Genomic DNA, 15543 nt, shown 5'->3' on the forward strand with positions numbered 1-15543 from the left:
CTTTTCTGTTTAACTCAAACACTGTAGAGGCCAGGCAAATAATCTGAATACTGAGACAGGCCCCATCTAAGAGAACAATAGTGAAAATGTGGGGACTGGCCCTTGGCTGTCGTGGAGGGGCTGTGGTAGCCTCTGCCCAGCTCCCGCTGATCCTTCCCAGGCAGAAATGCAGGCCTGGGAGTCAGATATTACCAGATACTAAGATTTTAACTTACAGAAGCAGCCAATAACCCAAATTTTATGTAAATTCTTTGTTAACTATTGATAACTAATTCCCTTTTTTTGTTTGTTTTATTTTAAGACTGTGACAACATATTAATGGGCCTTGTTTGGCCTGTGGGCCACCAGTTTGTGACTTCTGCATTAGTATTTGGAGCAGACCTTCCAGGAATTCACATTCCTTTCAAACTGGACTGACCCTTGTAGAATATTGCACAGAGCACAGTGCTTCCAAGGCTGGAAGGTGGGTTGCATTAGGTCACTGCAACCTTGAGGCTGTGATTTTCAGTCTAGGTGAGGAAGATAAATGGGCCTTTCCTTATTGGTCCAGTAGGAATTGACCTGAATTGGGAGTCCTAGAGGACCTGGAATCTGGTCCCATCTCTCCCACCAGCTGGCTGTTTGGCCTTGTGTAGGTTGCATCACTCTGGGCCTCCATTTCCTTATCTGTTACTATGAGCTGAAGGAATCTGAAGTCCCTCCCTATTCCGATGGTCTCTTTCAGTAGTTCTAGCCCAAAGACGTAGACTCAAGTTGACCCTGCTGAATTTGACAAACTGGATTAGAGATTTGAGTAAGAGAAAACCCTTGCTATGAATGAACCATTTCAAATCAGAGCACTCTTGTAGCTGATGTGCCAGCCACACTTGTGGGGGGCTGTTACTCACTACTCCCCATCTCTATTTTCCATATTACAGCCAGAGCGAGCTTTAAAAAATATATATTGGGTTATGTCATTCCCAGGCACTCAGTGTATCATTGGCTTCAAGTATCTTTAAGAAAAAGATGACCATGGCCTGGAAGGCTTTGCATGATATGGCCCCGGCCTGTCTCTGCAAACCCTCCAGTCCCACGGTCATTCTTGCACACTGCTCTCACCACGCTAGCCTTTCAGTTCCTCATTCCCTTTACATCCTTGGGGCCTTTGCATATTCTGTTCCCTTTTCTTAGAACGCGCTTGTCTGACTAATTGCTGCGCATATTTTGGATCACAACTGACATTACTTTCTCAGGAAAGCCTTCCCTAATCTACCCAATCTCAGTTGTTCCTCCACATTAACCACTTTTTACAACACGATTCTTTTCCTTCATTGTACTTATCATTATTAATAGTTATGCATAATTCTTTACATCTTAATTTTCCATCTTGCTTTCACTAGATTATAAGCTTGGAATGTAGGAGTCATATCTAAATTGCACATTTTGTCCAGCACGTAATGCAGTGCATGGCACATGGACACACTCAGTAAGTTTTCCTCAGATGAAAGTATACTTGTCATTAGGTTGATGGAAGGGAGACACTCATTCCTGGGGTTACTGAGGAGCAGAGAGATGGACAGAAAGGGAACTGTCAACTCTTTCCCTTTCTGGCCCCCTCTGAACCACTGAGGCCTCTCCACCTTGTTCATCTAATCCCATAGGCACTGCGGGCCAATTTAGGGAATAGCCTCCTGATTACACAGCTTGAAGACCTCATCAGGCAGATTGCTTTTCAGAGCCAGCCACTTCTGTTATTAAATAGCAAATGGCATTCACAGAAGAAGCATCTGATTGGCCACCAGAGCATCTTATGAGGCAGGAGGAGGTATTAACAGCTTAATTTTTTCTTAGGAAGTTGGAGTATATCTTCATTTTTCAAGCAAAGCTTCTTTGCCATTTCTCCAAGTTGAAATTCTCTGGGTTTTGGAAAAAAAAACATCTACAATCATCTCAGTAGGGAGGTTCTTTACAAGGACAGAGTGAGGAAGTGTGAGTTACATTGTCTTTTGAATTCCTTTATCTCATCTGGTGTATATATTAAACAAATAGCTCTAACTAAACATTTCCTTCCTCTAGTTTAGAAGCTGTCCATGGAGTACCCAGGTTTATAGGTTCAAAATGCTGAGCTAATCCTCTCGGTGTTTATATAATTCCTTTCTGTTTCACATGCGGTTGGCTTTCTTTTCAGACCTGAACATTTCTGTGTCATGCCGTAGAGACACGGTGCAGATTTACATGCATAATCTTTTCAAATGCATTGAGTACAGAAAACTGCATTGCATTTGTTTAGCATGTGTCCTGCTTGATAAATGATACACACGGTTGCTGCCTTCCATAAACTTGCCTGCAGCTAGAGTTAATGATGGGAAAGAAAAGAAGGGAGTGAAAAACCACAGCGTGATTTGAACAAGGCAAATTAAAAAAAAGAAAATTCTGTAGGCTCCATTATTGCTCTCATAGAAGGAAGAAAGCAAATGTGTGTTGAGCATCTCCGGTGTTACCAGACACTACTTTCTCATGCTTTGTTTCATGTGATCGACACAAATACTCTCTGAAATTAAACATTATTTATTCCATTTTATAGGTGAGGTGACTGAGGCTCAGAGAAGTAGACTCTCTTCCTCAGGTTCACACTGGTGTGATTGAGCAGAGATTTGAGCAGGTCTGTTCAGCACTGAAGCCTCTGCTCCTTTCACTGTCCGTTCATTAATTCAACAGATATTTTTTTGAGTCCCTGCAAGTCAGCTGTTGCCTTAAACCCAAACTGTCAAAGGACTTGTTCACCTGTCTCTTGTCCTTTAGCATAGACACGCACTAGGTATGAGTGTAGATGTGAGTGAGTTAGGTTTATTAGTTTAAAAGTAGTAACAGCAGACATTGCTGATGGATCACAGCACTCTTTCCTGCCTGACCCCAGGTGGGATCTGTGATCTTTCTCAACAAGGGACTCCAGGCAGCCACAACCAGTGGGTTAGTGTTGCTGTTTGCCTTTGGGTACTGGTGGGCATCACTTCAATGAGGGGATAAAGGCTAAGAGATGGAAATGCAATAGAAATATATACCTTTTTGTCTGAACCATGAGTAGTTCCAAAGTCATGTAGGGAAAATGATTATAATTCCCTGAGTTTCTGTGTCCCACCAGATCAAACTAAAGTATACATATTTAGAATATTTTTGAAGAACAACCTCTTTTAGTAGGTCTTTTTTGCAAATGAAATCTCTCCTGATTCACATTTTTTTCTGCATGTGAAAGACACAGAACAAGCATAAAATAGTATAACATAAGGCTTTTCAAAAAAGCTCGTTGCATAAGTATATTAATGCACAGATCTGAGCCAGTGCATTAATATGCTTATTCAATAAGCTTTTCCTGAGCACTTACCATGTGCTTGGCACTGAGTCTTAGACTGGGAAGATGTAAATATTGAGATACAATTCCTGCCCAGCTTGGAAACAGCAGTGGCTGCTCCCATGCCTGCCTGGGAAGGTTGTGTGGCAACACTTGGTCCAGACTGTGGAAGGGTGATGGTTACAGCTGAGTTGTCCGTCATTCAGTGAGAAGCTTCAGAAGACGAGGATTGGGAGACTTGAAATCAGGCCACTCCTTCAATGTGGTGATTCTCCCCTTACTGCTAACTTTAAAAATCTGTGTTTCATTTCATTAAGGGAGGTGGCAGTTCTCTTGCAGAGGAAAATTTCATTTCTTTATCCAACTCTTTTATTTGCCTTGGCCATACCCTTTATACACCAGACCTAATTCCAGATTCTTTTTGGCTATTAAAAAAAGATCAAATTCCCTGTGCCAAAATGACTGAATACATTGAGCTAGGGGATGTGGAAAAAAAATAGAGCCAGAGTAATAATATCACTGGATAGAGAGTTGAGGAGCCCAGACTCTTCTCTTAGCTCTGCCAGTAACCTGAAGGTGATGGGTGTGGTCCTCATGCCATTGCTCTTGGCTCTCAGGGACTGTCTCTGTGCTTAGGGATGTGACCTTTTTGAGTGGGTCCCTGCATACATAAGGAAGGGACTGTACCTGATGATGTCCAAACTCTCTTCCAGCCCCAGTAGTCTGTGGTCAGAGGTACATTTTAAGAGTTTACAATTTTAAGCGGTGACCACACTGTTAGATTCTGAGTATAGCCTCCCAAGGGGATGGTTTATCTGCATGTGGAACACTAGTTTGTCTTTTTGACCTTATGGTAATACCTCATGTCCCTGTAGAATTAAGGTCATTTTAGAATGTAATGGAGAAGCTTTTTAGGGACTCCCTTCAAAAAACAAAACAAAACCTGGAAAAGTAGAATAGGTGTGCAACAAATTTATTTAAACCAGAAAGTATAGGGAGGAACTCAAGGCTGGGAATTGACTCTGTGAATCCAAGTGATGTGGACTGGCTCTGGTCAAACCTAAAATTCTTTTGAAAATGTCAAAGGCCTTGTTTTTATGAATTCCATGCTGTCATGCCAGTGAAGTGACCTCTCTTCCACACTGTTTTCTTTTATACTTTAGGATTATGAGCTAGGTGTGGTTATAATGTTGCTTGAGGTGAGACGAGGCACTTTGGGCAATCAATGTAGCAGTGTGCCACCTGGCACGTTAGAGAACTAGACTGTGTCCGAGAAGACCCTGGAGGATGTCAGGACAGCAGGGCATCAGCTAAGTGATGGCATCAGCTCAGCCTAATTTGGGGGTTTTGTGCATTCTTACCTTTATGTAATAAGTTTATAAAATAGCGCCCCTTGCCTGGGTGTTACAGGCACCCAGGCACAGAGCAGGATGCATTGCTCATGTTACCTCATTTCATCCTCCCTGAGATATAGTACCACATGGTCTCACGTTACGACATGGAGGCTCAGAGAGGTCAAGCATGTTGCCCAGGGTCACATGGTTAGCAGACTTGGTATTTGAACTGAGATCTTTTTGACTCCAAAGCCCATGCTTGTAACTGGTATACTGTACTACCTTTCTTGGAGCACACAGCAGCAGAGATTCATTGCTCATGCCAAAGCATGAGTGAGGTTGATGTGCACGTAGATGCGAATGAGTTAAATTTATTTACTCATTCCAAATCACCACTGGTATATTTTGAGTGTAAAATGTCAGCTGGAATTTTTAATGTATAAAATCTTTCAGCTGTCTTTACACCAATCTTTGCACAGTCCAGCCCCCCTCCCTAGAGAATTTATTGTGGTTTTGATCTGTGTTGCCTCAAACCATTGAAATCTTTTCAAAGAAGCAGAGCTGTTTTCTTTTTATTTTTTCCTTCTCTTTGCTTTTTTCCCTCCCGCAGTACACTGGTACCAGGAGTGGACATAGTTTGCTATTCAGCTTGATCAAAGCACTCTACACCAATGTAACTTCCTGATCTTACTGGTAACAGAACTAAATGTTTCCATGTTCTGCCAAGATGGGTTGCCAGTTATCGACAGAGGGCTTGCATCTGGTAATAATTATTTACTAATTCTGTTTACCTTTTGATCTGGTTTTCAGTGTACAGCTGCAGCTATCAAGGCTATAAGAGAAAGTGGAATGAATCTGAACCCAGAAGTGGAAGGGACGCTAATTCGGGTACCCATTCCCAAGTAAGTCTGGCTGAAATTCGCATATTTTGATGCAATGGGGCAGTTGTCTTTGGAAGGAAATCAACACTCCATGATACTGTTAGGCCAACAGCATACTTTACCTATACCTCTCATCCTGGCAAACTCCAGCATCTTTTGAGATCCAGTTTACTGAGTCAGATGCAGCAGTAAACTTGACAAAGTTTTTGTCTTCATGTATTTTACATCCTGGTTGGGAAGATAGGACACATAAATAGGGAAAGTCATTCCAGAAAATGAAATGCTATGCGGAAAGAAAGGTAATGTGATCCAGTAGAGAGCAACTTGATGAGGTGATGGTGGCAGGGACAGCTTTAGCTGGGAAAGACTCTTTAAAGAGGTAACATTTTCGCTGACAGTTGAATATTGAGAGAGAGCCAGGCTAGGGGGAGAGCTTTCTAGGCAGAGTGAGCAGACAGCACAAAGGCCCTGACTCAGAAAAGACTTTGATGCTTGTAATCTCTAACTCAGGTTCCTTACAGAGTCGTTTTCACATTAGTCCTTGCTTGTTGAAGAATTTTAGGCATAAGAACAGAATATTGTTAATTGTATAAATATGGAGAACTTAAGAGTTTTAAATGCATGAAAACATGTTTATTTTCAAATTAAAAAAGAAAAGAAATGACAAGACCTTGACATGTTTGAGGAAGAGAAAGTTGTTGTGTCTGAAACACATGGAGGGAGGGAGGGACTGATAGGAGATGGGGTGGGACCAGTGAGAGGATGGTGCTCTGGGTGTTACAGGCTGTGGTGAGGAGTTTGGGCTGTACTCTGACTGTAGTGGGAAGCCACTGGGAGCACTTAAGCAGAAGACCTGATCTGATGTTGACTTTTCTGGAGTCTCTCTGGCTGCTGAGTAACACATGGAATGTTGGAGGCAGGGTAAACACAGGGAGAAGAGTCAGGAGGCCACTGTAGTGGTCCGGGTGAGATGAGAATCTTCTCAGATGCCGTAGCAGGCAGAATTCGTTTCTCCTGTAATTTCATTTCTTAATTACCTTTAAATCCCTATTCCTACACACTGCCTCATATATAACAAGTCCCAAATAAGTGTTGAATTCATTCATTCAGTCATTCAACAAATATTTATTAAGCACAAACTGCATGCCAGGTACTTTCTTAGATATTGAGATAGAACAGTAAACAAAACAACAAGAAGTCTCCATCCTCCCAGGCATTACTTTATAGTCAAGTAGGCACAGTAAATGGGGAAATAAATAAATGTGTAATGTAATGGCAGGTGATGATAAGGATAGTGAAGAAAAAAGTAAGCAAGCTAAGGGGATAGAGTTGGGGGTTTTATTGTAGACAGGAAGGTTCAGGAAGGAAGTGGCATTGGAGCAGAGACCTAAATGAAATGAATGGATGAAGTTTCCAAATAACTAGAAGGGAGATGGAATGTGTTGCATGCCAAGTCATTCTGTGCTACAAGCATCCTGTATTCCTTTACACGTATCACCTCATTTGTCACACAACCTCTGTAAAGTAGGTTCTTTCCAGGTGTGAAAATTTAGGCTCAGAGAGGTAAAGTGATATCTCTGAGATCACACAGGTTATGCTGAAGCTGAGGCCAGGTTTAGTTGAGTCCAAAGCATCGTGATGCACCCATGCTAGCAGCTAGAATTAATACCAACACCGAGAGTCCAGGAACTTTCCCCACTGAACTTTTTTCCTGCTTTATGGCAGAAAACAGCTGCCTTATTCCATCATGTGCTCAGTACTCCGTAAGTCCGAATTAACACTCTGCTTTCAAGTCATGTGAAATGGGAGCAATATAACATAGTGTTTAAGAAGCATAGACCTGGGTTCAAGTCCAGTACCTGTTTGCCTGGTTAGTTCATTGATTTGCTTAGCAAATTTTCTACAATTGTGTTATGCACTAGCCTCTGTGCTGGGTGCTGGGGATGTACGGACCTGATATTTGCCTTTGTGGAATTCAAGGCTGTGCCAGGCCTCTTGTTTATATGACCTGCAGCTTACTTGTGGAATTTACTCGTACCCACAGTTTATAGATGAAAAAAACTGAAAATCAGAAAAATTAAGGGACTTGCTCAAGACCACATGGCCAGTTAGTAGCAGTCAGCATTTGAATCCTGAGTTTCTCTGTGACCAGGGTCTAGGCTGTTTCTTCCTGTGCTCTGTATAGCTAAGTAATTCTGCACAGTGCCAGGACTCATGGACATCAGAAGCAAGACCGGCAAGTGGAATGGATGGTAGTCAGTAGGTTTATTTTTTAGTTCTTGCTCTCCTGTCTGTGAGATCTTGGGAAAGCCCCTTAACCTCCCTGAGCCTTGGTTTCCTCATACACGAGGTGAGGGGTCCTCTCCCCGTGGCCTGCCAGGCCCCTTGCAGAGCTCAGGGATGCTGTGATGCTGGGAGTTGGTGCCGCAACATGCTCGGTGCTGGCTTGGCTGCTTCTTAGAGTGGCCCAGTTGTGTATCACACTTTTCTTTCAAAGAGCTTGTTAGCACGACGTGCGTCCCTGCAGCCCCACACGAGTTAATGATTGCTCTTGTGCGTTGTATATAAGTTTGAAAGGTCAGTGAGTTTAACTTGAATTTCCGAAGATGTAGGGATCTGTTACACTATATTTTGCATTATTTTATGTTGGTTAATGGGTGTAATCCAAGAGAAAGTTGACGGACCAAAACCGTCTGCTCCTGCAAACCTCATTTTTTATATACTTTCTTCCCCTTTGACAAGGTGGTAAGGTCATGAGGCCCCTTACTGAATTATACATTTGGTCGTTTTCCAGATAAAAAATGAACGATCTGTTCTTTATTATGGAGGCTGTGCCATGTGAGACGATAAAGGTTGACTTAGACGTGAAGAAGACCAAGGTTTTTATTTGGTTTTGGCAGTGACTCCCATATGACTCCAGGCATGTCACCCTGGCAGCATTGCTGCCTTCTGGTTCCTTATTTGTAAAATAAATGAAATAATACATGATGATAGGTAGAGATTTAGTGAGATTAGTAGAGAAAATAGATTAAATAGTGTGTTCTCCTCAGAGGAAAGAAGCTATATAAATATAAGATACTAATACTATTTCAGCAGACTTAAAATTTTCTATATATACATATATAATATAATTTTACTTCAGGAGAAAAGGAAGAAGTGAGGATGGGGACTAATATGTTGAGTACCAGCTATACGCCAGGAACCATTAGGTGCTTAACATACTCAGGAAAAGTGGAAAATTATGATGGTTAAATTGGTGCTGTGGTGTCTAGAAGCATGAAATTGCGTTCTGATCCTTCTCCTTTTTAGCTGTGTGACAATGGCAACTATCTCTACCTCTCTGAATCTCAGAGAGCTCATCTGTAAATATTTATAGGACTTGCCTTATATGGTTGTTGGGAGATTTCAGTGAGATTGGGGACACAAAGCTTTTGATGTTCGGCAAGCACCCGGTTAATGTTAGCAAATATTTCTTCATCCACTTTTAATAAGTAGGTAGGTGTGTCACTCCCTTTTAATGGTGAAGAAACTAAGATTCAAAGAGGTGACACATTGGCTCTAGGCCACCCAGCTGGTAATTGGCAAAGCTGTTAAGAGGAAAATAACACCCTAAAGCTTGTTAGGAGGTGGGAGGGAATCAGAAGCATAAATTCCGAGTTTCTGATGGTAAAATTTCAAGTTTAGTTCTATAAAAATTTACCTTTCCTGGTTGATTGTGGTTCTTCCTCTGCATAATTATAGTCTGCAAGTTTGCTTTTTCTCCTTAACTCTGGATGCCCAGAATTAAGTTTTATTGCAGTTGCAGCAGATCTCAGCTGGTACCTCACCCTCATTACACTTCTCTGATTCTTATATTCTTATTTAAATGAGTCTACTGAGTACGTGACTCTTAACTGTAATCTGCCTCCGATCCCTTTGGAAAGTAGGCGGAAGATAAATCCTAAATCAATAACAGGTCAGGCTTGGAGCCTGAGTGGTTCTTATCACCAAGCCTTCTTTTCATAGCCTCTGAGAATCCAGCTGTGTGTGGCTGTGTGCGAGTTTTTCTCATGGCTGGCCTCTGGTTCCTTGTCCCCACTGACAACGTGTGTAGCTTTTGTTTTCTTCTCTGGCCAGTGAAGTCAGTCCACTGGATGGATTCTTTGAACATTTCTGTTAATCAAGATTCACTGATACAGTTTCTTCTATTTTTCTTTCTTATTTATGTAATCAAATTCTGGATACTGTTTATTGACCACCTGCTCTATGGGTATAATGCCTGGAGGTGCTGTGCTGAATGCTTGAGGATTTCACCCTGAATTCTCACACCACCACTCTGCGGTCAGGAGACTGTTCTTATGCCCACCTGCCTGATGAGAGATCTGAAGCTCCCAGGAGTCAGTGCCCCCTGTCGTAGGGCTACCAAGGGGCAGAAGCAGAATGGAACTCAGGTCTTACTTCCTGCCTTTTTCCCTGTTCTTGTCTTCTGATGGCAGGTTCATCTGGTATATCAGTCTTTTTAATCAGGGACCCTGAAAAGTTTTGAACAGGAGTTGATTTTGATCAGGCCAGATTTCTGCCCCCATCCCATTCACATCTTCATTATGCTCCCAAACAAACCAACAACTACTGCCTCCTTACTCATTGTTCTACCAAATATCGATGAGAAAACCACACAAAGTAGAATGAGGCTGCTTTGGTTTGCAAGCACTGAGTTCACGTCTGGCTTTAAATAAACCTGTAAGGAATCACGAATTCGCTGCAGAAATAAAAGCACATAAGATTGATTCATTCCCCAGCGAGGCTGCATCCTTCCTGGATTGTCCTCCCTTTCATTATTTCTCATCAGTGTCTGTAGTGGTTTTGCTTTAAGTAGAATTAAATAAAAAATTAAAGTACTTCCATCCTATTCTCCATAGGGCACTACTTTTGGTACCTTGATTCACCAGATTTTTCTTTTATGCAACTTCAGACACATTTTCCTTGTAATGATATGGGATTATATTATACATACTCTTCTGCACTTTTAAAAAAATTGAGTGTGTCGTTGCTGTCTCCGATGAGAGTTTTTCCTTATTTTTAAGGGATGTGTAGTGTTTGCATGTTATATATAGTGTTAAATAGTTCCCAGTTGTTGAATATCCCAGTTGTTGTTTAGCATTTTTCTCTTTACTAACAGTGTTGTAATGATCTGCTAAGGCTTTGCTTCCTGTTCTTCTGCTGGGAGTGGGAAGTGGTAGGGGGGACTGTAGTTGGGGAAGAGGTGAACAGAATGTGGGGGGAGCCTTGGGGCAGCCTCTGCTCCTTGATTGCCCCAGTGCTTGTTTGCACCAGTACGCTGTGTATTGCTGAGCTTCTTAGAGACATGGACATTTCAGGGCCAGGAGACCGTCTGCAAAACACCCCGCTGACCCCTCCAGTCATCCTCAGACCCAAACTTGATGTCACTCTCTTGGGAAATCCCACTGATACTTGAATGGCTCTCTTGACTCACTGCATGGCAATAATAATGTTAAGTAAAGTGACTGTTTACTGAGTATGAACTATATTCTAGGCCTTGTGCTGTATTATTTAAGTCATTTTATTCTATTATGCCCCCCCCTTTTTTATACATGAGCTAAGTAAGCCTGAGAGAGGTTAAATAATGTGCTCAAGTTCATTTAGCTAATAAAGATGGAGTTGTGCTGGATTTAAGTATGAGTCTGCTTGCTTCAAAGTCTCTTCTTACGTCTCTGGACTTCTGAGAGCACTTTTTCTTTTTGTAATAATGGGCAGCAATTGGTATTTTAAAGTTTAATTATATACCAACCCAAGCCATGTGGAGCATAATTACCAAAGCTCAAATCAGGGTGCATAATCTGAAAGTGAATTTGTGTGCCACTTTTTGGTGTGAGAGGCAGTCTGGAATATAAGGTACATGTTTTTTTCAGTCAGCTTTATTGAGACTGTAACTTACATACAAAAAATTAACCCATTTCAGTTGTGGACGATGATGAACTCAGACAAATAGATGTGTCCCTGTAGCCGCCACCTCAGTCCTGATGTAGAACAGTTCAGTTGTCCTGAAAGGTCCCCGTGCCCCTCTGCAAGTCACTTCCCTAACCACTTAACTGCTTTTATGAGAATATAAAATTTTTATGCTGTAATGTGAAATTTCTAGGATATTCATAAGTTTATTCAGCAGATATTTATTGAGCACCTACTGTGTGTCAGGCATAGCTCTAGACATGGAGAATAGAGCAGTGAACAAGCCAGACAAAACTTCTGCCCGTGTGGAACTTATGCTTGGCAAATGGACAGTAACACACACATATGGGGTGTGTGCCAGATGGACATATTTTTCTCTCTGTGTAGAAAAATAAGGCAATGAAAAGAAATAAAGGATGTCATAGATGGGGGTAGCGGGCTGGTGCCGTTTTAAGTAAAGTGTTCACAGAAGGCTTCAGGGGGAAGGTGATAGTCGAGCAGAGAACTGAGGATGTGAGGGAGCAAACTGTGCCTATACTCAGCGCTGAGGCAGAGAAAGCAGCAAGTGAAAAGGCCCTGAGGTGGGAGTCCTGAGGTGTTCAGGGAATAGAGTGCTCATTGGCTGTAGCAGAACAAGGGAGGGGAGAGAAATAGGGGATGAGGTCAGAGTGAAATGTAGAGGCCGAGATCATGTAAGGTCTTTGTATTAGTCAGGGTTCTCCAGAGAAACAACCAATAGGCTACATATGTATCTGTATCTGTATGTATATCTATATCTGTGTGTATATAATGTACACACATCCATGCGTATATATGGATATGTATGTATATGTAAACTCATCCAAAAACACCCTCATAGGAGCACCCGGAATAATTTATTGAATGTATGGATATGTATATGGATGTATGGAGATATATATATATATATATATATATATACACGTGTGTGTGTATGTACGCGTGTGTGCGTGTACGTACGTATATATGTATATGAAGAGGTTTATTATAAGGAATTGGCTCCTGCGATTACAGAGGGTGACAGGTCCCAAGGTCGATAGTGGACAAGCTGGAGACTCAGGAGAGCTGATGGTGTGGTTCTGATCTGAGTCTGAAGTGCCTGAGAACTAGGAGAGCTGATGGTGTACTTCCAGTCTAAAGGCCAGGAGACTCGAGACCCAGGAAGAGCTGTTTCGGTTTGAGTCTGAAGGCAGAGAAAAAACCATTGTTCCAGCTCTGAAGGCAGTCAGGAAGAGGAATTCCCTCATATTCAGAGAAGTTCCCTATTAGTTTTGTGTCATGCAGGCCTTCAACTGATAGAAGGAGGCCCATCCACATTACAGAGGGCAATCTGCTTTGCTGAGTCTATTGATTTAAATGTTCAGCTCATTCAAAAAACCCTCAAAGAAACACCCAGAGTAATGTTTGAGCAAATATCTGGGTTTGCTTGTGACCCAGTCAAGTTGACACATAAAATTAACCATCATTGTCCTTATAGGCCATTGTAAGGATTTTGGCTTCTACTTGGAATGAAATGGGAAGTCATTGGAGGGTTTTGAGCTAGAGAGTGACATGATCCAATTTAGGTTCTGTAAGGATCATTCTGGCTGCTATTTTGAGAATTATACTGTGGGGAGGCGAGGGTGAAAGCAGGGACCAGTTAGGAGCTATTAATCCAGGTATGATGGCGGCCTGGACTAGTGTGGTGATGGTGTTGGTTAGAAGTGGTTAGATTCGGGATGCATTTTAAAGGAAAAGCTGTCAGGATTTGCTGATGGATGGAGTTGCCATTTCCTGAGCTGGGCAGACTGGGAGGACAGGCTAGGTATGAGGAAGAGCAGGTTTTGTCCATATTTATTTTAAGGTACTATTAGACATCCAAGTGGAGAGGTCAAGTATGCTGTTAGATATGTCAGTTTTGAGTTCAGAGGACATGTATGGGTAGAGAGAGAGATCGGGAGGCATGAACGTGTAGAAGCCAGGAAATTAGATGAGATTGTTTTAGAGAGCAAATATAGCTGACAGAGAGAAGGGTTTGGGAACTAAGCCCTGGACACCCCACATCAAGGTTTCTGGGTCAGGGCGATGAGGAGGAACCAGCAAGAGAGACTGAGAATAAGAGGCCAGAGAACTCGGAGAGTGTGGAGGCCTGGAAACCGAATGATGTGTTTTAAAGAGGACGGACTCATCAGCTGCACTGGCTCTTGCTGTTGGTCAAGGAAGGGAAGGTCTGAGAATTGATCAGTGAATTTAGCAACATGATTTGTTTATCAGTTAATCTCTGGGTATGAAGGAAAGCACAGGGTTAGACAGCCCTAGTTTCAAATCCCTCTTCTGTCATGCTCTGGGTGTATCAACTTGGGTCCTCTGAAAGCAGATGCCAGGACAGAATTAGTTGTGCAAGAAATTTATTGGAAAAAAGGCTTGTGAAAGAGACAAGGTCCAGGTCTGCCACCAGTGAAGAAAGGAAAAGAGGAGGGTTGAGTAGAGGACGACTCAGACTGCAGTGCGTTCTGAGGACATCAGCCAGGTGGCTGGGGCGTTCCTGAGTGAAGATTGCCTGTTAAAGGAGTCCCTCTGCCACATGTAGTCATTGGCTGGTGGCAGTCTGGGAAATATGCTGGCTGTAGTCACCTTGTGCAAGTCACTTACGTTTTGGAAGTTTCAGCCTCCTTTTCTGTAAAATGGGCATAATTTCTGTGATTATTTTTTGAAGAGTAAGGGGAGATTATATGCGATTCTCCTAGCGTGAGGCCTGGTATGTCATAGATACTTAATAAAGTTTCATTTCTTTTTCTTACAGTATTTGTTATTCTCTAATTCTCCTGGTTAAGGAGTTCTTGGAAACATTCTTTCTCGGACTGGGAGTAAAACCAATGATATTTTCTTTCTGTTTGCAGATTTCCCTTTTAGACCATACACTCTCTTTTCCTCTCTTTCTCACTAACCCCCTCCTCCAGCCCCATGTTCATTTTTTTTTCTATCTTTTCCTCCATTTTTAGGGGTGGGAGGAGTTGAGTCATTATGTTGTAATTATCTTGGAATTTAAGTTGCTCAGGAACTCTGTAGTTTGATTGTTAATGAGCACTTGGTTTGTTCTTTGAATATGAATTGTGGGGAACAAGACCTCCTGGAAGGTATAGCCCAAAGAAGAAAATCCAGTGGCTTTTCCTGCCTGTGGTGCGAGATTTGCTTAGTGTTTCTGGAAAGGCCGAGAGGCCTTGACTCTTCTTGACACCCCCAACCCACTGCACTGCTCCCCAAGACCTCACAGTAGTTGGATAATTGCCATCATCAGCTCCCACTTTTCCTCCCAGTGTTGTCAGCGTTGATAAACCTTATGCCTGGACCAGGCTCCTTCCTTCAGATTTTGTTCCAAGGTGACAGCATGGAGGAGAATTCTCCTTGGGATCGGACCAGGGAGTTTCACCAGAGAACAGAAAAAGTCCTGGGTCATGGTTCTCCTAGCCTGGATTCCCTTTCTCAAGTGTTTTTTCTCACCATATGCTGATGTGCAGCTTCTCAAGGATGATGACCAGGTTTTTCCAGGGAGAGCAAACTGGTAAGGCAGGTAGGAGGGTCCCCAGGCTGAGTTAAACAGGGAGGCGGAGCTTCTGTGCAGCCAGGAAGATTGGGAATTGATGCCTGCAGGAGCCAAGGGTACAGTCAGAAAAACTCAAAGAAGAGAACCAATAAAATGAGTTATGTGACCTTAGGCTAGTTATTTCAACCGTCATCTGTAAAATGGGATAATAGCAATATTTACTTTTCTGAAGAGTTACTGGGAGAAACTCATGTGAAGGGTACAGGGGAGAGGGAGCAGGACTAGACAAGGAGAGCCTTTAGACCGTGATGCAGGTCTGACACCAGTGAAGAAAGAAAAGATATTCATGAAATGAGAAGGAATGTTCTTTTTAAAATTGTCATTATCAAGTGAACTGTTAGTGACTATTCCCATGACCTTTTCCACGTGAGGACTGTTAACTGTTACAGGGGAGCAGTTACTGCCATTCCACGGGTGAGGAAACCATGCACGTTGCCTGCCATTAAGCTTTCC

The 15543-nt window shown here is 42.4% G+C and overlaps 1 protein-coding gene across 4 annotated transcripts in view; it reads left to right on the plus strand.

Moving 5' to 3' along the window:
* MRRF (mitochondrial ribosome recycling factor) overlaps positions 1-15543 on the plus strand; it is a 70069-nt gene that overhangs the window by 17051 nt on the left and 37475 nt on the right. For all 4 annotated transcript variants that reach the window (XM_032478362.1, XM_032478363.1, XM_032478365.1 and 1 more), the window contains exon 5: positions 5473-5564. In XM_032478362.1, coding sequence (XP_032334253.1) covers positions 5473-5564 — 92 coding nt within the window. The remainder of the gene's footprint in view (positions 1-5472; positions 5565-15543) is intronic.

This window comes from Camelus ferus, chromosome 4, assembly GCF_009834535.1.
Source record: "Camelus ferus isolate YT-003-E chromosome 4, BCGSAC_Cfer_1.0, whole genome shotgun sequence".
NCBI classification, from domain to species: domain Eukaryota; kingdom Metazoa; phylum Chordata; class Mammalia; order Artiodactyla; family Camelidae; genus Camelus; species Camelus ferus.